General features: G+C 38.5%; 1 protein-coding gene across 3 annotated transcripts in view; it reads left to right on the plus strand.

Moving 5' to 3' along the window:
* Window positions 1–23031, plus strand: part of mcc (MCC regulator of WNT signaling pathway) — a 151024-nt gene extending 127993 nt beyond the window's left edge. For all 3 annotated transcript variants that reach the window (XM_073068610.1, XM_073068619.1, XM_073068628.1), the window contains 6 exons: window positions 304–487; window positions 1371–1605; window positions 7072–7272; window positions 15495–15592; window positions 18657–18779; window positions 19656–23031. In XM_073068610.1, coding sequence (XP_072924711.1) covers window positions 304–487; window positions 1371–1605; window positions 7072–7272; window positions 15495–15592; window positions 18657–18779; window positions 19656–19836 — 1022 coding nt within the window. In that variant the 3' untranslated portion in view covers window positions 19837–23031. The remainder of the gene's footprint in view (window positions 1–303; window positions 488–1370; window positions 1606–7071; window positions 7273–15494; window positions 15593–18656; window positions 18780–19655) is intronic.
* The last annotated feature ends 289 nt before the right edge of the window (window positions 23032–23320 follow it).

Here is a 23320-nt window from a genome sequence, read left to right on the forward strand (position 1 = left end):
AGGACCAGTGGTGGAGCTGGGTGATGTTTGGAAATGGACATTATTGATCTAAAAATCATGATCTCCATCTGGTTCAAAATTCAAAGTGGGGTCAAATATGACACCAACAATGCAAAGGTTTTGCATTGTTCCAAACAATTGCTATTGATGAAGGTGGGCATGGAGGCAAGGACCGAAAATAATAGTTTCAGTATTCTCTAGTTTTAATCCAGGATTTTACTTTTGGGTCTTGATCTTAATTGCGTGGAACTTGGATGCTTTCTCCATAATGTCATTAAAAATGTTAACATCATGTTATCACAGGTGATCAAAAAGGGGAAGAAAACAAAACAATGATGTTAAAGAGAGCACATGACTGCAGGAAAACAGCAGAAAATGCTGCAAAAGCTCTACTTATGAAACTTGATGGTAGCTGCGGTGGAGCATGCACTGTTACAGGATGTAACATACAGCCCTGGGAAAGTCTGTCGTCTCACAGTCACACCAGGTGAATAGTTCAGTTTTATAATTTTGCTTTGGTTGCATATGGACTCTTATTAATTAAAATTTGTAATTCCTCCAAAGATATGTTCAGTTATTTTTGTGTTAGAAGAGATCGATAAAATAATTACTGTGGACCACAAATGCCTGAATGCCCTGTAATAAATGCAGTCATGGCAATGTCTGGATTTTGCAATGAGCATGATGATCAAGTGGGTAGCATTTTAAATAAACACAATTTCTTATCTCTGCATTGCTTTGTTAAATTCAAAATTTGGGTAAATGCGATTTGATTCCAATCACCCTGGATAAGATTTGCTTAGCCTTATTGAAAATTTGAACATTTATACATGAAAGACAAGAAGTTATGATAATCACTCATTATATCCCTCCTAAATAAACATGCCTCAGAAGTGGAAAGTATTGCTGGAATTGTGAAAAGAATGAACATGTTAGGAGGTATAACTACATTTTTATTGTACACAAAATACAATTTAACGGAGATAAAGTTTACTGCATTGTGCAATACCGTTTGCTCTTAAAATTTAATATTTGGTAAATTGGTTTATTGTCATATGTATGGAGATACAGTGGAAAAACTTTTTGCATGCCATCCATACAAATCATTTCATGACAGTGAGGTTAGTACAAAAGAGCAATAACAGAATACAGAACGAAGTGTTACAGTTAAGAGAAAGTGCAATGTGGCAGAAATAAGGTGCAAGGTCATAACAAGGTAGATTGTGAAGTTAAAAGTCCATGTTATCATAATAGGTGACTGTTTGATAGTCTTATTGCTTTATTTAGAAAAATAGCTATTTATGAAGTGGTGTATATGAATAATTTTATTTCAAAATATTACTGATCCATTATTGTTTTTGACTCTTCAGTACTACTAGTTCAACTGCTAGTAGCTGTGATACAGAATTTACAAAAGAAGATGAACAGAGGTTGAAGGATTATGTTCAACAGTTAAAGAATGACAAAGCAGCAGTCAAGCTAACTATGTTAGAGTTAGAAAGTGTTCATATTGATCCACTTAGTTACGATGTGAAAACACGGGGAGATGGCCAACGACTTGATTTAGAGAATGCAGTTCTAATGCAAGAACTTATGGCCATGAAGGTGAGTAAGAATCACACATTTTGAGAAGTTTAGTTTTAATGACATTTAGAAGCTGTTGTTGAAATATAATTTAGGAAGCTAATGTTCCATTGAGCTAGATTTTGCTGATTGGGGTTTGCCACCTGCACTGCCTGTGGGATAACTGTTCTGTACTAAATTGACTCGGATGTATAAGGCCAAAGACATCTTGGATTTGAGTGGAAATGACCCAATATGTTACCAGGGGCTAATGTGGTGTTTATGGGTCATGTGAGTGAGTTAGAAAATCACCAAGAAGCGGCTGAGAAACTTTTAAATGAAGACAAAGGTAGTTTCTAGCTCTCTGTCTGTGGAAATTATCAAGATTTTGGAACTTTCATGAAGATCCCTGACATTCAGTGGCATTCAAATACTATAATTATTTATCTCTCTAAAATAAGAGAAAGTATAGTGATAAAAAAATCTAAATATTTAAATAATTATCAACAATCAAAATAACCAAATAAAAACAAAATAATTTGCCTAGTTCTTAAAATTTTTTCCCAACGTTGTAAAATTTCCATTGAAATGAATAGGCTGCCATGTTCTGTGCCAATTCTTCACTGTAACTGCCTGGTAATCTCAGCAATCAAGCTGTCACCATTGGAGCCCTTGGGTATTCCAAAGTGGAAAGTATTGGCAGGTTTCTCATCCAAAATCTATTAAGTTTAGGACTTTAGCATATAGAGGTTCATTGGACAGATTTCCTGACACATTTTTATAGACCCTGGCATAAGAACAGTGACTTTATTTATCAGAATGGAGATGAACAGTTAAGAGGAAGCAAGTATTAGGTAACTAAATATTTTTGAAATAATGCTTTATAATTATTCAAACTTGTTCTTGTATAATTGATTTAGTTTGTAACCCTAGGTTGGGTCGGTGGCATTAGTCTAGGAGAAGACACTCACTGGCCTGCCAGACTTATGATATCTTGTATGTGTGGATGCTGCGTAATGTTTTCCCTGTTATAAACCAGTACCACGGAATAACAAACAATACACCATATCCAATTAAATTATTTAGCTTTATAATTCTTAACTAGAGGGTTAGTAAAGAAAACAAAAAGAAAAGGACCCATTTTAATGGAACAGTCTAATGCACATGTTGGAGCTCACAGTTTTCTCGGCCGTTTGTTCTCCATCGATTTCCCCCAAGCATCGTCGACTCCCAACCCATTCCATGCCCACTCAGTCCTGCAGTCTACGACCTCTCCGTTCTGGCATCTTTTCTCTCCATCTTCCGCCAAACAAAAGCTTGCTCTCGGGCACACCAAAAAGAAGAACCTCCCCTCATTGGATGCCACACATTCCAAAGCCCCTGTTGTCTCCAGTCATAACCCAAACGCACTGCTGCTACAGAGATACCATTACATTAGCAGTGAAACCTTTCCCAGGGTGTTACACTCTCCCCCCACCAAATTAAGTCATGCCCTCATTTCTTTGAGATAATTTGCTAACCCCTCCTGCAAACCACAAAGTCCAACCCAGGTGTAAAAGGCAGTGACATAGCTCTCCAAAGTGGTAGGGGCCATACTCTGTTCCCCTGGTGCTACATGTGCCAGCCTATCCTGTGGTCTCCTGATTCAGTGAGACCTCTGTACTCCCTCATCTACCTCTTCATTTTCCGACACTACTGGGGATACTTCTGGTCTACGCGGCGTCCTCCCCCAGCCTATCACTCAGGCCCACCTGCAACTCAGACCCCTATGTCCCCTGGCTAAGCCCAGCTTCATCCCTTGTGTCCCGCTGCAACCCAGGCTGTCCACAGATAACCCCCCCCCCCCCCCCCCCCCCCGGATTTCACCTGACTCAGCGTGAGAAGGGTTGAGAGTCTCTTCCTCAATCAGTGGGGAGTTAGCAAAAGGCAACATATACCACATCTCCATGTCCAAGGGTGGGGCCCAGACTTAACCTCTCCGGCTGTTGGTCCTGCAGACACCCCGTGTTGCCACAGAGTCCTCTCACTAGGTGTAGGCTCCAGGTTGGGCTCTGGGTCAACCTGCACCTCTTGTCCCAGAGGTAGAAGGTGGTTCTGATGGAGTATCTTGACAGGCTCATTCCCACCCTCTGGTTTCACCCAAAAAACTGGTATGTTTGGCATCTGACTCCTACACATAGGGTACAGCTGCCCAGTGGTCAGCCAACTTGTGCTTCCCAGGTAGCCCCAGATTCCTTATGAGGACTCAGTCTCCCGGCAGGAGTTGGGAGAACCTCTCCTTTTGATCGTACCTCCTCTTATTTCCTTGATCCTGCTTGAAGCTGCGACCCCAGCTTTTCAGCTCCCTTCTCATATCAGACACATACTTCAGATAAGTCTTCACTGGTAGGTCGCCCTTGTCAGTCCCAAAACAAAGGTTGATGGGCAACCTCGTCTCGTGCCCAAACATTAGGTAATGTGTTGAGTACCCGGTAGCTTCATTTCAGGTACAGTTGTAACAGGGGACCAGTTGTCTAATATGTTGACTCCACCTGTTCTTCTTGCTGATCTCCAAGGTCCTGAGCACGTCTAGCAAGGTCTGATTAAACCTATTGGGCTGGGGATCACCCTGTGGATGATGGGGAGTGGGTCCTCAACTTCTTGACTCCAAGCATGCCCAGTAACTCATGGATGAGCCTACTGTTGAAATCCCATCCCTGATCACTGTGTATCCATCTGGGGAGGCCATAACAAACAAAATACTTTTCCCATAACACTTTGGCCACCGTGGATGCCGTCTGGTCCTTGATAGGGAAAGTCTGTGCATATTGGGTGTAGTGATCTGTGATGACTAAGACATTCGCCATGTTGCTGGCATCTGGCTCTATTGACAGGAAATCCATACACATCAGGTCAAGGGGCCCTTTACGCTGCAAGTGGGACAAGGGAGCTGTCCGCGTGGGCAGCGTCTTCTGCTGAATGCGTTGAATGCATGACTTGCAGTATTCCTCAACCTCCAGCTTCATTTGGGGCCAGTAGAATCAGTCTCTGAGCAATCCATAGGTCTTTTCAACCCCCAAATGTCCAGAATCATCAGGAAGTAACTTCAACACAATCCTCCGATACTTCTCAGGCAGAACCAGCTGGGAACGCCGAGGTCGGTCTGGAGGTGACATGATCCGGTATAGGATCTGGTTCCTCAATTCCAACCTGGGCCATTCTGTCAGTAATGGAGGCACTGCAGTGTGTTTTGTCTTGTCTTGTCTGTCTGAGCCATGTCTCCCCTTTCAACTGCTAACAAAATGGTACTGATGCCCGGGTCATCTCGCTGAACAGCTGCCACTTCCCCAGGACTCAATTCCAGTAACTGGTTTGTCTTCAGAGCAGTCAGGTTACAGTAAACTTGTGGAGTGGCGTCAGCAGAAGCTCCCAATTGATCTACCGTTTGATCCTGCCCTTGCCTTACGTCCACCTTCACCATGATGGCAAACTGACACGTGGCTTTTACCCCCAGGACAGGAACACTCTCCCACTCTTCATCCTTATCCAGCCCTTCATGTGCACGTCGGGACAAATCATCAGCATCCAACAAAATCAATCCCGGAATGATACCCCCACAGTTGTAACCTTAGGTTCGGTCAGCAGCTTTAGTCTAGGGGAAGACACTCTTTGGCCCACCAAACTTGTGAAGTCTCGTTTGTGTGGATGCTGCGTGATGTTTTCCCCTGTTACAAATCACTACCATGGAATAACAAACAGTACACCATATGCAATTAAACAATTTAGCTTTATAATTCTTAATTTGACTAGAGGGTTAGTAAAGAAAACAAAAAGGGCCCATTTTAATGAAACAGTCTAATGCATACGTTGGAGCTCACGGTTTTCCCAGCGTTTGTTCTCCATTGATTTACCCCGGGCATCGTCAACTCCCGACCCCATTCCACATCCTCTCAGTCCTGCAGTCTACAACCTCTCTGTTCTGGCATCTTCTCTCTCCATATTCCGCCGAACAAAAGCGCATGAATACCTCGTACTTGAGCACACAAGAAAGAAGAACCTCCCCTCATTGGACGCTGCACATTCTAAAGCCCCCTTTATCTCCAGTCATAACACAAACACACTGCTGCTACAGAGAAACCATTACATTAGCAGTGAAACCTTTTCCAGGGCGTAACAAGTTTATAATCAGTAATCTTTTTACATGTTCAACTTTTAACAGTTCAAGTGTTTCTGAATGTCAAAATGTTTAAAAACATTCCAGTTAATGTTGGGCTAAGCCTGGGAATATGGTGTAGACTGTGTTTGATTTAATTTAGTTGTCAAGGTCTAGTCTAGCAAACCTATATGACAATAGCAGAATCCTTTGAGATTGGAATATTCAAAGAAACATTTGTACTTTCCACACTGGACACAATGAACATGGGCTGCTTGTTCCTGTCAGAAAGCTTTGGTCCATAGTTTGAATAAAATGAAAACAAATGAATGGAAAGCTCTAAGATCAGGATCTTCTTTTAGAGAATAGAGATATTGGCAAAAATTGTCATACAATCCACATTTGGTTTCCTTAAATATAGTGGCGATATGATATTAATTATGATACTCGAGGGTTACAGGAGAAATTTGAAAATATAAGCTAGGGCTGTAGATACTTAATTTGAAAAAATGACTGGAATTGTTTCTTTGACAAAGTGAAGATTTATGATTGCACATTTGGGAACTTAGTGTGGAGGGAAAGGACTTATTCATTAACAAAAATCAATGACTAGGGCATTGATTTACAATTAAAAGATGAAGAGATGAGGAAAGAATATTTTAGCCAGACGGGTTGAGATTGGTGGTTGGAATTGGTATCATGTGGCAGGGAGGACATTTATCTTCAAGGTTATATGCAAGAAATGCAATTTGTTCAGATAGTTTTTCAACTGTCATTGATACTGCAGGCCAAATGGCATCATTCTACGCTGTAATTTTTTGATTCTGATCAGTCTCAAGTTAAAGCCTCAAACTAATTCAATATTTTGATGGTATTGTATTTTTATTTGTGTATGTAAAGAAAACTTGTAATACCATATTTTCTGGTATATTCAGATTTCTCTCCATACATTAAATACAAAACTCCCAAGTTTTGACTGATTTGAGGCACCAAGTACTTTGTCTATGCCATTGGAGCCACCAGTGGCAGTTCATCTTGCTAAAACTTCCCAATTGGCTAATTTTATTTAATCACTTTTGAAATGACTGCATATCAGGCATACTTAAATTATTATAACTATCTTTATAGCTGGAAAAGCTGAACAAGATCATTGGAAGGTGTCAAAGCTCTCGGCAGGTTTTTATTTCCTGTACCAATGGACACTATTTAGCCATTTAAAAGCCTCTTTTCTCTAGTGACATTAAGTATTTTATTTGATAATAATGTAGACCTGAAATTTGATAATTCGTAATGATACATTTTACAAATGCTGATATATCTTCATAATATTTAAAAATATTGAAACTTTTGAAACTGAACATTTCTGTAATCTGAAGGAGGAAATGGCAGAACTCAAAGCCCAACTTTATTTAATGGAGAAGGAGAAGAAAGCGCTTGAACTGAAGCTCAGCACACGGGAAGCCCAGGAACAAGCGTACTTGGTGCATATTGAACACCTGAAGTCAGAGGTTGAAGAGCAAAAGGAACAACGGATGCGATCTGTCAGCTCAACCAGCAGTGGAGGAAAAGACAAACAAGTAAAAATAAATTTCACCATTATCCATTAAATTCAGTGCAAAAAACATGATGTAACATATGTGGTAAATTTGTAAACTGATTTATCATAGTCTCATGTACAGGGAAAATGTTTGTTTTACATGCCATCAATGTACTGAGTTAGTACAAGGGAAAACAATAACAGAATGAAGAATAAAGTGTTATATTTTTAGAGGCAGTGCAGGCAGTCAATATAGTTACAAGTTCATAAAAAGTAGATTTTGAGGTTGAACTCCATCTTGTACTAGGGGATCATTCAATACCCACTTAAAAAACTAGAGACTGAGAGCTTAATCAGAATTGCTGATGCTCACTGTAATATTTTCCTCAATTGCCACCTCTCCTTTTCTCGTAATTATTAAGTATAATTCCAAGGTGCTTCCATTTTCTCTCTTCCATTGAAAGTTACTTTTCACATTAGGCTTCCTTTTACTTTCTGTCACATAAACACATGACAGTTATGCACAAATAATATAAGAAAAATGCATCAGCAAATGTATTATAAAAATGCAATTAATTGTTGCTGTAACACAATCTTTAATATTTTAATTAGTTTTGAGATAAATAATTATATCTCAAAGGATGTCAAACAATCTGCTCCATGCTCCCAGATTTTTCTTAAATCTTTGCTACTTAGATACATGTTTTAGTCATCCCTCATATAGACTCCTATAATCTCTTTCCATCTGTCTCAGATTTGGTTTTAAACTCTGGCAGGTTTTGTGCTTACTGAAATGCTTTGCATGATCAATTGTGCATCTCCTCTGGGAGTAAGTTGAATCATTGGTCCTGAATTCAGAGATCCTGTAAAGGTGCTTTATTTGCTTCCTGTGTATTTATAGTAACTTTGACACCATACTTTATTGCACTCCTAGTTGTGAATGAAAATGAAGCTTACATGAGACTATAGGGCTGAAAAGGAATCATCTGTGGATTGAATAGCCTACTCCTTTTTCAAACATTCTTAATTCCTAACCTTTGCTGTTCATGATCTATTTGTGGCATCTAGTTTCAAGCCCAGCTGCATTTCTGACCTTTACACAAGCAATGGTAGTGTCAGCATAAATAGAGATTTGATACAGAACAGAAACTGGAGATTTGAGATATTGCTGTTATTAGGATTTTAGGTAGATGTACATTTGCATTTCATAGGGTTCAGTTCTTGAGCCACTGCTGTTTTGTATGTACAAACCCCATTTCCAGAAAAGTTGGGTTATTTTCCAAAATGCAATAAAAACAAATATCTGTGATATGTTAATTCATGTGAACCTTTATTTAACTGACAAAAGTACAAAGAAAAGATTTGCAATAGTTTTACTGACCAACTTAATTGTATTTTGTAAATATACACAAATTTAGAATTTGATGGCTGCAACACACTTAACAAAAGTTGGGACAGAGTTAAAATAAGATTAAAAAGTGCACAGAAATTTGAAGTAACACTGGTTTGGAAGACTCCACATTAAGCAGGCTAATTGGTAATAGGTGAGGTATCATGACTGGGTATAAAAGTAGCATCCATCAAAGGCTCAGTCGTTGCAAGCAAGGATGCGTCGTGGCTCACCCCTTTGTGCCAAAATTCGTGAGAGAATTGTTAGTCAGTTCAAAAGGAACATTTCCCAACGCAAGATTGCAGAGAATTTAGGTCTTTCAACATCTACAGTACATAATACTGTGAAAAGATTCAGAGAATTCAGAGACATCTCAGTGCGTAAAGGGCAAGGTCGGAAACCACTATTGAATGCACACGATCTTCGAGCCCTCAGGCGGCACCGCCTAAGAAGCCATCATGCTACTGTGACAATTATAGCCACCTGGGCTCGGGAGTACTTCGGAAAACCATTGTCACTTAACACAGTCTGTCGCTGCATCCAGAAATGCAACTTGAAACTGTATTACGCAAGGAGGAAGCCATACATCAACTCTATGCAGAAACGCTGGCGAGTTCTCTGGGCCCGAACTCTTCTCTGGGCCCGAGCTCATCTCAGATGGACTGAAAGGCTGTGGAACCGTGTGCTGTGGTCAGATGAGTCCACATTTCAGCTATTGGAAAAAACAGGCATCGTGTTCTCCGTGCCAAAGATGAAAACGACCATCCTGATTGTTATCAGCGAAAGATGGAAAAACCAGCATCTGTGATGGTATGAGGGTGCATCAGTGCCCACGGCATGGGTGAGTTGCATGTATGTGAAGGTACCATTGACTGAGGCATATATTAGGATTTTAGAGAGACATATGTTGCCATCAAGGCGACATCTCTTCCTGGGACGTCCATGCTTATTTCAGCAGGACAATGCCAGACCACATTCTGCACGGGCTACAGCAGCGTGGCTTTGTAGACACAGAGTGTGTGTGCTTGACTGGCCTGCTGCCAGTACAGATCTATCTCCTATTGAAAATGTATGGCACATCATGAAGAGGAGAATCAGACAACGGAGACCACGGACTGTTGAGCAGCTGAGGTCTTATATCAAGCAAGAATGGACAAAATTTCCAATTGCAAATCTACTACAATTAGTATCCTCAGTTCCAAAACGATTAAGAAGTGTTATTAAAAGGAAAGGTGATGTAACACAATGGTAAACATGCCTCTGTCCCAACTTTTGTTGAGTGTGTTGCAGCCATCAAATTCTAAATTTGTGTATATTTACAAAATACAATTAAGTTGGTCAGTAAAACTATCGAAAATCTTTTCTTTGTACTTTTGTCAGTTAAATAAAGGTTCACGTGAATTAACATATCACAGATTTTTGTTTTTATTGCATTTTGGAAAATATCCCAATTTTTCTGGAAATGGGGTTTGTACATCGATCCTTGATGTACAATTTTATTCGCCATACACATTTCTATGTATTAGGAATTTCCTGTGGGGTGTTGTCACGACAATAGACAATAGGTGCAGGATTAGGCCATTCGGCCCTTCTAGCCAGCACCGCCATTCACTGTGATCATGGCTGATCATACACAGTCAGTACCCCGTTCCTGCCCTCTCCCCATATCCCTTGACCCCGCTATCTATAAGAGCTCTATCTAACTCTCTCTTGAATGCATCCAGAGACTTGGCCTCCACTGCCTTCTGGGGCAGAGCATTCCACATATCCGCCACTCTCTGGGTGAAAAAGTTTTTCCGCATCTCAGTTCTAAATGGCCTACCCCTTATTCTTAAACTGTGGCCTCTAGTTCTGGACTCACCCATCAGCGGGAACATGCTTCCTGCCTCCAGCGTGTCCAATCCCTTAATAATCTTATATGTCTCAATCAGATCCCCTCTCTTCCTTCTAAATTCCAGTGTATACAAGCCCAGTCGCTCCAATCTTTCAACATATGACAGTCCCGTCATTCTGGGAATTAACCTTGTGAACCTACGCTGCACTCACTCAATAGCAAGAATGCCCTTCCTCAAATTTGGAAACCAAAACTGCACACAATACTCCAGGTGGGGTCTCACCAGGGCCCTGTATAGCTGCAGAAGAACCTCTTTACTCCTATACTCAATTCCTCTTGTTATAAAGGCCAGCATGCCATTAGCTTTCTTCACCTCCTGCTGTACCTGCATGCTTGCTTTCATTGACTGATGTACAAGAACACCTAGATCTCGTTGTGCTTCCCCTTTTCCTAACTTGACAACATTCAGATAGTAATCTGCCTTCCTGTTTTTGCCACCAAAGTGGATAACCTCACATTTATCCACATTAAACTGCATCTGCCATACATTTGCCCACTCACCCAACCTGTCCAAGTCACCCTGCATTCTCATAACATCTTCCTGACATTTCACACTGCCACCCAACTTTGTGTCATCAGCAAATTTGCTAATGTTACTTTTAATCCCTTCATCTAAATCATTAATGTATATTGTAAACAGCTGCGGTCCCAGCACCGAACCTTGCGGTACCCCACTGGTCACAGCCTGCCATTCCGAAAGGGTCCTGTTAATCGCTACTCTTTGTTTCCTGTCAGCCAGCCAATTTTCAATCCATGTCAGTACTCTGCCCCCAATACCATGTGCCCTAATTTTGCCCACTAATCTCCTATGTGGGACTTTATCAAAAGCTTTCTGTAAGTCCAGGTACACTACATCCACTGGCTCTCCCTTGTCCATTTTCATAGTTACATCCTCAAAAAACTCCAGAAGATTAGTCAAGCATGATTTTCCCTTCATAAATCCATGCTGACTCGGACTGATCCTTCTACTGCTATCCAAATGTGTCGTAATTTCATCTTTTATAATTGACTCCAGCATCTTTTGCACCACTGACGTCAGGCTAACTGGTCTATAATTCCCTGTTTTCTCTCTCCCTCCTTTCTTGAAAAGTGGGACAACATTAGCCACCCTCCAATCAGCAGGAACTATTCCTGAATCTGTAGAACATTGGAAAATGATTACCAATGCTTCCATGATTTCTAGAGCCACCTCTTTAAGTACCCTGGGATGCAGACCATCTGGTCCCGGGGACTTATCAGCCTTCAGACTCAACAGTCTATCCAACACCGTTTCTTGCCTCATATAAATTTCCTTCAGTTCATCCTTTATCCTAGTTCCTTTGACTACTATTACATCTGAGAGATTGTTTGTGTCTTCCCTAGTGAAGACAGATCCAAAGTACTTGTTCAACTTATCTGCCATTTCCTTGTTCCCCATAATAAATTCACCCATTTCTGTCTTCAATGGTCGAATTTTGGTCTTAACTATTTTTTTTGCTATTCACATACCTAAAGAAGCTTTTACTATCCTTCTTTATATTCTTGGCTAGTTTACCTTTGTACCTCATTTTTTCTTGGCGTATTGCCTTTTTTGTTATCTTCTGTTGCTCTTTAAAAGCTTCCCAGTCCTCTGGTTTCCTGCTCATCTTTGCTATGTTATACTTCTTCTCTTTTATTTTTATACAACCCTTTACTTCCCTCGTCAACCACGGCCGCCCTTTACTCCCCTTAGGATCTTTCTTCCTCTTTGGAATGAACCGATCCTGCACCTTCTGCATTATTCCCAGAAATACCTGCCATTGTTGTTCCACTGTCTTCCCTGCTAGGGCATTGTTTGATTGAACTTTGGCCAGCTCCTCCCTCATAGCTCCATAGTTCCCTTTGTTCAACTGTAATACTGACACATCCGATTTTCCCTTCTCCTTCTCAAATTGTAGGTTAAAACATATCATATTATGGTCACTACCTCCTAATGGTTCCTTTACCTCCAGGTCCCTGATCAAATCCGGTTCATTGCACAACACTAAATCTAGAATTGTCTTCTCCCTGGTAGGCTCCAGTACAAGCTGTTCTAAGAATCCATCTCGGAGGCACTCCACAAACTCCCTTTCTTGGGTTCCAGTACCATTCTGATTCTCCCAGTCTACCTGCATGTTGAAATCCCCTATGACAACTGTATCATTACCTTTGCGACATGCCAATTTTAACTCTTCATTCAACTCACACCCTACATCCAGACTGCTGTTTGGGGGCCTGTAGATAACTCCCATTATGGTCTTTCTACCCTTAGAATTTCTCAGTTCTATCCATACTGACTCTACATCCCCTGATTCTATGTCCCCCCTCGCAAGGGACTGAATATCATTCCTCACCAACAGAGCCACCCCACCCCCTCTGCCAGTCAGTCTGAATTATATAAAAATAAACTTAAGGTTAAAGTATGGATATGGAATAAAATGGGCATAAGTACTATCATGTATTTACAATGTAAACAGCATTATAAAAAGTAGTTTAAAGTGTTTACAGTGTAGTAACTGATAGAGGGGGTGGTGGTGGCTTACTTAAATGGCTGATCAGATTAGCTGTCTAAGGGAACAAACTTTTAAGATGGTGTGAAGTTTTTGTTTTAATAGTCCTATAGTGCTTTCTAGAAGGGAGCTTTTAGAAAGGGTAGTTTGCTGGCTAGCTGGTGTCTACTATGATTTTTTTTCTGCCTGCTTCGTTGTCTTGGACACATACTAGTTCTGCAGTGATGGTAGACTGTGGCAAATGACCTTTTCAATTGACTTGACAGTACACTGTAGTTTTCATATATTGTGTGAAAGTGCTGCAGCAAACAGCAAACATCAAGAAAGCTCACCTCTGTCCCAGGATACTGACGGACTTTTACCGCTGTACCATTGAGTGCATACTCACCAACTGCATCTCAGTGTGGTATGGCAATTGTCCCGTATTGGACCGCAAAGTGCTCCAGCGTGTGGTGAAAACTGCCCAGCGGATTATCGGCACCCAATTGTGCACCATTAAGAACATCTACCATAAACGCTGCCTGGGCAGGGTGAGAAGCATTATCAAGGATACATCTCACCCTAACCATGGACTTTTTACTCTCCTCCCATCCAGCAGGCACTACAGGAGCCTCTGCTCCCGCACCAGCAGGCACAGGAAGAGCTTCTTCCCTGAGGCTGTGACCCTGCTGAACCTCACGTCACAGCGCTAAGCAGTATTGCACCCATATTGTACTGTCTCAGTACTTTTAGATTTGTGTGCTGTAGCACTTACTTTTTATTCGCAGTTATTTTGTAAATTACACTATTCTTTGCATAAAATGCTGGTGAACACAGCAGGCCAGGCAGCATCGATAGGGAGAAGTGCTGTTGACGTTTCGGGCCGAGACCCTTCGTCAGGACAAAGGGTCGAAACGTCAACAGCGCTTCTCCCTATCGATGCTGCCTGGCCTTCTGTGTTCCACCAGCATTTTGTGTGTGTTGTTGTTTGAATTTCCAGCATCTGCAGATTTCCTCGTGTTTGCTATTTTTTGCATTTCTGGTTAGATGCTAACTGCATTTCATTGGCTTTATATCTGTAATCGGCACAATGACAATAAAGTTAAATCTAATCTAATCTAATGGCTGATGTGAGGATGCTCTCTGTGATGGTAGTGTAGGATTGCACCAGTATATTCTGGGGAAGGTAGAATTTTACCAACTGCCGCAAGAAGTACATCCTCTGCCGAGCCTTTTGTTAAGGAAGGAGATGTGGTTCTCCCTGCATTGGTGATGATTTTGTTGCCCTCATTGACTGCTCACATTCTCATTGTCCTGAACTTAGCTGATATAATCCCTTATGAGTATCTCATTGCAAGATCATCCTGGATCTAAGCCATGCGGCTCATAACCCAGAACTGAGAAGCATTGGTGGCTAGAACATACTCTGGCCATAGCTGAGAGTTGCTTAATGCTATCATGCAATTACATTTTAAAAAAGGCATTAAAATGTCATTAAACTTTAGAAGGAAAAATATCATTTAAAATACATAATAACAATAACCAAATGCTGGAGGAGCTCAGCAGATCAGGCAGCGTCTACAGAGAGGAATAAAGAGCTGATATTTTGGGCCAAGACACGTCGATGAAGGGTCTCAGCTTGAAACATTGGCTGTATTCCTCTCCATATTCTTCTTCTAACCTGCTGAATTCCTCCAGCATTTTTTGTGTGTTTACCCTGGATTTCCGGAATCTGCAGAACCTCTTGTGTTTATTTAAAATTCATGAAAGTTCTTCAAATAATTAAAACATTGGAAACAGGAAGTTTAAAGGAAAAGGTATTTTTATTCTTCCAATTCTTTCTGTAGGCATCAGTTCACTATTCAAATGAATGTACTCAAAAATTCTGCACTATGTCTAGCTTGGGAATAGTTCCAGAAGCAGATTCCCATGTTGTAAATACTGAAGAATCTCACCAATTTCCTGCTACATTGTTAGATTCTAGGTGGAGGAGTGGCTCTAAGAACTTCACTGGCAGTATCAGGATTTTTGTATTCTTGCATGGAATCTATGCAGCACTGCCAGTAATCCCAGCAACATTAGCTGTCATGTCAAGGGTTACATCAGTGGCCCAACTAATATCGAGCAATCATGGCTGAGGTTTGAAATGGAATAATTCATTTGAACTGACTTAAGATTCAGTCAAATGTATAAACCTTGATTGCCATACTAATTCATAAAAAAATTGAATTGTAAAAAGTATTCAAAATATCACCACTTTTTCATGGTAAAATATTTATGAATGTGATGCAATGTAAATTGATTGAGAGCCAATGAAACATTTTGATATTCTTTTTATTGCCTGTTAATCTTTTTACGTGGAGTGTTCTCTCCCTTCTTTGTAGATTTCTTGCATGTTGAGTTAAGTATACATATTCAACATAATGAATTCTCCATTTATATCCCAGAGGATGTATAATTTCTGTGTAATTTGTTTCTTTCTAATATTTCAGGATTGTAGTGATGAAGTAACACATGCTTTATCACTAGCTGAAATCAGAACATACAATGACAGTGAGCTTGCAGTTGAGCTAACAAATGGATTGAGACGGTGAGTGGTGTTTTCATAAGAAACCTTAATTCAGAAATTCTAAACATTTCGTGCACATCTTATATTACAATGAGCCATGATTCAGTTTTGTCATGAGTTAAATATATCATTTTAAATTATTTTAGTACCAGTATTCTTTGCCATGTAGTTTGTATACAACTTAGTAAACAAGACTTCTTCTAGCCTACCATTCTGTATTGTTTAACTTCCCTTGTTAATTTGATGCAATAATTGAGTGAAAGAAATAAATGATGAAAAAGAAAAGTCAAGATTTTTGGCCAAAAATGCAATGCACATTAGATTTTTCAATAGCATGCTGAAATTTATACACAAGTAAAATCTTTGTCACATGAAGACCCTTTCTTTTGTAATCCATGTTTCTGGCTATAAAGCCACAGGATTTATGTTCTCTATATTTTGTGCCATTTTTAAAGATTGTGAGAGTTCTCCTGGGTTTCCTTGTTTTTGGATCCTCTTAAAAATAATAGACAATAGACAATAGGTGCAGAAGTAGACCATTCGGCCCTGCGAGCCTGCACCGCCATTCTGAGATCATGGCTAATCATCTACTATCAATATCCGGTTCCTGCCTTGTCCCCATATCCCTTGATTCCCCTATCCATAAGATACCTATCTAGCTCCTTCTTGAAAGCATCCAGCAAATTGGCCTCCACTACCTTCCAAGGCAGTGCATTCCAGACCCCCACAACTCTCTGGGAGAAGAAGTTTTTCCTTAACTCTGTCCTAAATGACCTACCCCTTATTCTCAAACCATGCCTTCTGGTACTGGACTCTCCCAGCATCTGGAACATATTTCCTGCCTCTATCTTGTCCAATCCCTTAATAATCTTATATGTTTCAATCAGATCCCCTCTCAATCTCCTTAATTCCAGCGTGTACAAGCCCAGTCTCTCTAACCTCTCTGCATAAGACAGTCCAGACATCCCAGGAATTAACCTTGTGAATCTACGCTGCACTTCCTCTACAGCCAGGATGTCCTTCCTTGCCCCGGAGACCAAAACTGTACACAATACTCCAGGTGTGGTCTCACCAGGGCTCTGTACAAATGCAAGAGGATTTCCTTGCTCTTGTACTCAATTCCCTTTGTAATAAAGGCCAACATTCCATTAGCCTTCTTCACTGCTTGCTGCACTTGCTCATTCACCTTCAGTGACTGATGAACAAGGACTCCTAGATCTCTTTGTATTTCTCCCTTACCTAACTCTACACCATTCAGATAATAATCTGCCTTCCTGTTTTTACTCCCAAAGTGGATAACCTCACACTTATTCACATTAAACGTCATCTGCTAAGTATCTGCCCACTCACCCAGCCTATCCAAGTCACCCTGAATTCTCCTAACATCCTCATCATATGTCACACTGCCACCCAGCTTAGTATCATCAGCAAATTTGCACCTTGTTATTGCACCTTGTTATTTTCGGGTGTCCCCATTCATTCCACCAAAGTAAATCATTATTCTCCTTCCTGGTTTCTTATTTCTGTGGTCTGCAAACTTTGAAAGTATGTGTAACTAGAAATAATCATCAATGTCAAAAGAGTAGGGATCCCAATACTCTTACAATGTGAAGAAGGCAAGATTCTGGACCACTCATTAAATCAGAGCACAAGTACACAGCAGAGAAGAAAATGTGTAAAGCAATTTATATAATCCCTGAAAGATTAAATTTGGGTAGTTTTTCTTTCTTTGCTTCAGATAAAGAACAATGTATACAGTTGAAACCAGTCTTATGTCTCCACCAAAGTTAATTAACAGATGTTAGCTGGGACTTGAAGTAGTAAAAGACCTATGATTCTGGTATTGTTTCTGCTAAAGTAAATACAAATAGCATTTAACAGATTTTAACTGAAGAACAGAAAAAATTATGACTAAAAGGAATTTATATTAAAATGATTTAGAATATGGATACACAAAGAATGTATGAAAGCTGGTTAATTATTTGAAGTAAGAAGATATGAGGGAAAAAGAGTGTGAATCACTTTGGATTAGAAAATCCGCAGATGCTGGAAATCTAAGCAACACACACAAAATCCTTCAGTTCTGATGAAGGGTCTTGGCTCGAAACATTGACTCTTTTCCATAGAGGCTGTCTGGCCTGCTGAGTTCCTCCAGCATTTTATGTGTGTTGCTTGGATTTCCAGCATCTGCAGATTTTCTCTTGTTTATCCATGTACAATTCTTGTGTTTTGTTTTCTCTTTTTTTGCCATATTAAACAAAAAAACACAATTAAAATACTCAAACTACCAGGGTTTCTAAATAAACGAATATTAGTCTTGGCCATTTTGGATTGTTGTAAATAAAAAAAAAAGGGAAATGTCCAGAAAAGATGCACAACGATGTTACTGGGACTGGAAAGCTTGAATTATAAAGAGAGGGTGGATCAGATGGAACTGTTTTCCTTGGGGAAAAATGAGTTGAAGGGGTGACCTTATCGAGGTTATAAAATCCTGGGGTATAGGTAAGGTGGGTGGTCAAAGTAGTCTTCCCTAGGGTGAGAGAGGCTAAAACTAGAGGGCCTAGGTTTAAGGTGAAAGGAGAAAGATTTATAAGGAACCTACAGGCCATGTTTACAACACAGTGTTTGGGTATATGGAATGAGCTGTCAATGGAAGTGGTAGAGGCAGATAGAATTACAACATTTAAAAGATGCTTGGTCAGGTTTATGGATAGAAGAGGTTTGGAGGGATATAGCCCAAATGCTACTTCCTGCTATGGTACTAGCTCAGCAAGGCACCTTGATCGGCATGGACAAGTTGAGCTTAAGGTTTGTTTTTGTGTTGTAGCTCTATCACATGACAGATTTAACGTCACACTGAAAATCTGCAGAATCCTTCACTATCTATTATTAAAAGTCATTTTAAGACAATTTAAGAGGAAATTAGAATAGCATTAGGAAAAGTAACACCAGAGGTCAAGGGAAGTACAAAAATAAGTAGGCTTCCTGTTGGGGGAACAAACAGTTTAAGTACGATAGATGGAATTATTTTCTACTTTACCAAATTTGCTATTATTTAATCCTGAATTATCTTTGGCAAATATAGAGAGAAAAAACTGAAATCTCGTGTGCAGGAACTGGTAACTGCTTTAGAAAGAATGACAAAAAGCAGTGAAGTGCGACATCAACAGTCTGCAGAATTCGTTAATGATCTCAAACGAGCTAACAGGTGTGTGATTTGAAATTACAATATAAAATTTGTTATTTTGAATCTACTTTAAAAAGTAGTTTAGATTGCAAAAAAGTCATCTAACTGGGTGTAATAGAGGTCACTTCCCTTTGTAGACTTTTGACTTTCGCATCAAGAAATGGAAATCATGAATAGCCTAAGAAAGATGGGGGTTGACAAATTGCATTTTTTTTTACCATATCTTTCTTCCATTTTGCAGAAATCTATTCCACACAGATTCTGCACATTTTCAGAGCTGGATCAGTTTTGACATCTTGGTGTGAGAATTATAGAGCCAATAAGCTGGAAGAGGCATGCTCCCTAAACTCATCCTGTCTACTATTCCCATGGCCCTGGGGGTCCAATCATCATCCAGGTCTCTGTCATAGCTGTCCCATGGTGTGGAGCAGACTGTGAGCACCATCTGGACCTTAGACAGTGTATCTTGAGGCTGAGACCCTGTTCTGTACCCCCTACAGCTGCCAAATGCTATTCCACTGCTTTTAAATTACCTTGACCATTTGATACATTTAAGAAAAAAGTAGTTTAAAATATTTATTATTTATTAAGTATCTGTTTGTATTGTCCTAATTGCACAATTTCCTTCTGTGACATAGCTTGAGTTCAAGATCTTTTCTAACGATTTTTCTTTAAGTACAGCATCTAGAAAAATCCATTAAGAATAATAATTTTTAAAATTAATTACTCATAACATCAAGATTTATTGCTTCTCTTTTATTGTAATGTGGCAACATAAGTAATCTGCCTTCTGGTGTGCAAGTGGAAAACAGTGATGTGAAATCTATGCAAATATCCAAATCTTAGTAGTCTAACAATGTTTTGATCATATCTTGTGTATATTGTTGACACTTACAGTAACTTAGTGGCAGCATATGAGAAAGCAAAGAAGAAACATCAAAACAAACTGAAGAAACTGGAAGCACAAATGATGGCCATGGTGGAGAGACATGAGACACAAGTGAGAATGCTAAAGCAAAGAATTGCGCTGCTTGAAGAAGAAAACTCTAGACCACAAACAAATGAGACATCACTTTAAACAAAACTGTACAGATATCGGGATGTTGTAAATGATCCACTGCATTAATTCAGAAGACACCTGAAGATAAGAGAAGTAGTATTTGGCACCTTTTTCACATCTATATTCACCCAGCTGTCACATGTGAAGCACCAGCATAATATTTATGGAGAAACTGAATTTTCCAAAAAATGTCACACATGGCATCTGACACCAATAAATCACTTCCTAGATGTGCCTGTAGAACACTTTTGCATCTTAGTAGAAACACGCATATTTTAATGTATGAATATGGCAAATGGGTGTCCAGAATTTTCTTTGAAAGCTGCTTATTTTATCAGCAGCTTGTACCAATTAGGCAAAGAACTGTATCTTGAGAGTTTGAGCATTTAGTGGATGCTGCTGATGATTTTTCAGTTCTCGGTGTTGCATTTAATTTTTTGAAAATTATCTGCTGTTTAAGAAAAAAGCCATCCTCATTATACAATATGGTTTATATTTTAAATGCAAAATTGACATCTTTTAAATAATTCTTGTGAAGACTATTACCTAACTGTTTAGTTTAATATTGATACTAAACAGCATATTTGATAAATTAACTGAAACAATTGTTCTAATCCTTATGAGACAAATTTATTTAATTCTTTGAAGGTTTGAATAGATTTTAATGCACCACACTACAGTACAATATTTAATTAGGCAAATATCAATAGATACTTACAGAATGAACTATAGCAATATCATCCCTAATCTTTACTTCAGTGACACAATTGAAATTGTTACAATCAATTGTTTATATTCAACTTTATTCAAGCAATCCTTTTGTTACAATTAATTTTGCCTTGGGCACAGATGACTTGAGGTTTGGATATTTGAATATTGAATCAAAATAACTCAAAACTTTGACAAAAATTGCCAGAATTGGCCAAATTGGCGTGATTAATACACATGCAAAATTAATGTAAATGATGTTTCAATTTGATAACTTTTTGTAAGATGAGTATATTTAACTATGCAGATGAAAAAAGCAGTGGGCTTTTTTCTTTTAGGGTACCACTTACATAACTACAAGACCCTTCTTTCCAGCTTTATAAAAGGTAATTTCTAGACTTCAAGTGGCTTTTTTTTCTCTATCCCATTGGATTAGTTGTGTCAATGTTTTCTTAAACATTAATCAATTACCTTTGATCACCTGATTAAGAAATCTTTCTTGCCAAGTAAGAAGATATGATTTGGTTCATCTGCAGGAGGCTTCTCCTCTTTATAGAATTTCAAGCTGGCAGGATATTTTTTTAACGTAGAAAACAAGCGATTTAATTATCCAATCCAAAAGAACTCTAGACTTCCTGATTGTTGCACTGGTCCAGAAGAAGATCAGTGTTTCTTTTAACTAATATTAAGTGCTGCGACCTAAACAGGCTGCATTTGAATTACTTTTGAACAAAATTGCTGATCTTTTAGAAGTATGTTCCAAGATATTAAAACTGTTTCACTACATGCCATTATTACTAATGTAAGGACCAGTTCACTCCTAGGTAAAGTTCCTTCACTGAGTAATTGACTTGCATTTATTTTATTATTTTTGACCTCTCAATATGTGTTATAGATGGTGTACTTTTGCAGTCTCTGGTATTATCCAATTAGGGCATAACCCTAGTTTGAAGATGCTGTCTTTTGGTATCAAACATCCAAGGTGAGAAAGGACTTGCATGACTTTGATAACTTTGATATTTGAGCTCCTTTACTTTGGGATAGCAATTTTTAGCATCTCGGTCTTCAAATCATACTCAGTCAAATATTACATCATTTTTAATATCAATTTGGACAAGTTAGGAAATGAATTGTCACAGTATAGTGCAGAGGTCTGTTTAAAAATATATACATACTACAAGTTTGTGTATGCATCTCTCCACCACAATACAGTCTAGTGTGCTTACCTTGTTTTGAGGTGCAGATGAGAAAAGGTTATCTTCAATAATAAGATATAAAATATAATTTTAAGTCATATTTAAGCAATAATTATTTTAAAGGTATACTTTACATGTAATTCTCTTTTTGCAAGTAATATGTGATTCCTTTTCAATGAGTTATTTGTCTTAAGAATAAACGTATATGTTCAGAAATTTAAAGCAAATTTAGTATCACTGCAAGATGAATGGGAATTTTAGAATTAAAGATTGTTGAATGGTCCAGGTTGTAAACATGGGGTCAAAAGTTATTTGTTTTAGTTGTTTTCCTTATTGACCAATCTAAATGATCAGTGTTATATGAAATACACTATTTGAAAAATCACCCCAAGGTGAGTGCATGCGACGATTTTTTTTGTTTTCACTTGTGTAATAATTATCCAGAATGATTTCTTGTGTTTGAAAATTGTTTTTTTAGAAAATATTTTAATTATTTGTATATTACAGCAAAATAAACTTCAGTTATTTATACTAAAAATAGAATGTGAGTTAACATTACAAGAAATTATTTATTCCGAGCAAAATTCATAATTCAGATTTAACTTTTCAGTTACATATAGAAAGCAATTACTGCTCTCCAGTAATATCAGATACCATAAAATGAGGCAGTTCAAAGTGAATTCCATCTTTGATTTTATCAATTGAATGTGTGCTACTGCCTTTTATCAGATTTCACTGCAGTGACATTGCATAACTAACCATCCATTCCTAGTCTACTCCTCATCAAATCTGAAACTAAATGGTATGGGGATTGAGACGTGCTAGTAAATTAATACATTCCATTCCAGGTTTTATTTATTACGCATTTTGTTATTATGCCAGTTCAGTAGGTTGGCACTTTGTTTAGAGCTGGACACGGGGCAGAATAAAAGGAATGCCATAAGTCAGGATGTCAAATATGTATAACAATTTGAATGACTTATTAATTTAATTGTTTTGTAACAAAATTATTTTAATTGCATTTACATGTAAAATGTCTAAATGCTGGCATGTACAACATATTAGTTTGTTTTGATTTTGTTTGAATTAACTTCTGAGAACTTGAGCACCTCTAGTCTTTGAAGGTGTGATGGTTGATAACTCCTGTTGTATGTTTATAATTTTTAGTTTTCCTAGTTCCTGTAAAATGTAAAACAATTTGTTTTATATAGAATTGTACAAACTCTGCATTTATTTATATGAAGAGACATTTATAATACTTGTTATTTTGCAAAAAAACTTGTATCTAGAATAAATACTTTTAATAACATTTGATTGTGTTTTGATTATTATTATCTGTTGGAAGTCATTACCAGTGGAGATGGTAACACATGCACCAGGCAAGTGATTTACAAACCTGCATAAATGAACTAGATATCAAGAGTTCAGATTCCATTGTGGAATTTTGTGAATTTGCATTCAGTTAATTAAAAACATACATATTTTTAAAATAAATAAATAATGGTGACCATGCACCCACTGAACTCTTATTCAAAATAAAAACAGGTTCACATGTTGGGAAACTTTGTGTTTTAGCGTGGTCTATTTCCAGACCCAGG

Source organism: Hemitrygon akajei, chromosome 2, assembly GCF_048418815.1.
Source record: "Hemitrygon akajei chromosome 2, sHemAka1.3, whole genome shotgun sequence".
NCBI lineage: Eukaryota > Metazoa > Chordata > Chondrichthyes > Myliobatiformes > Dasyatidae > Hemitrygon > Hemitrygon akajei.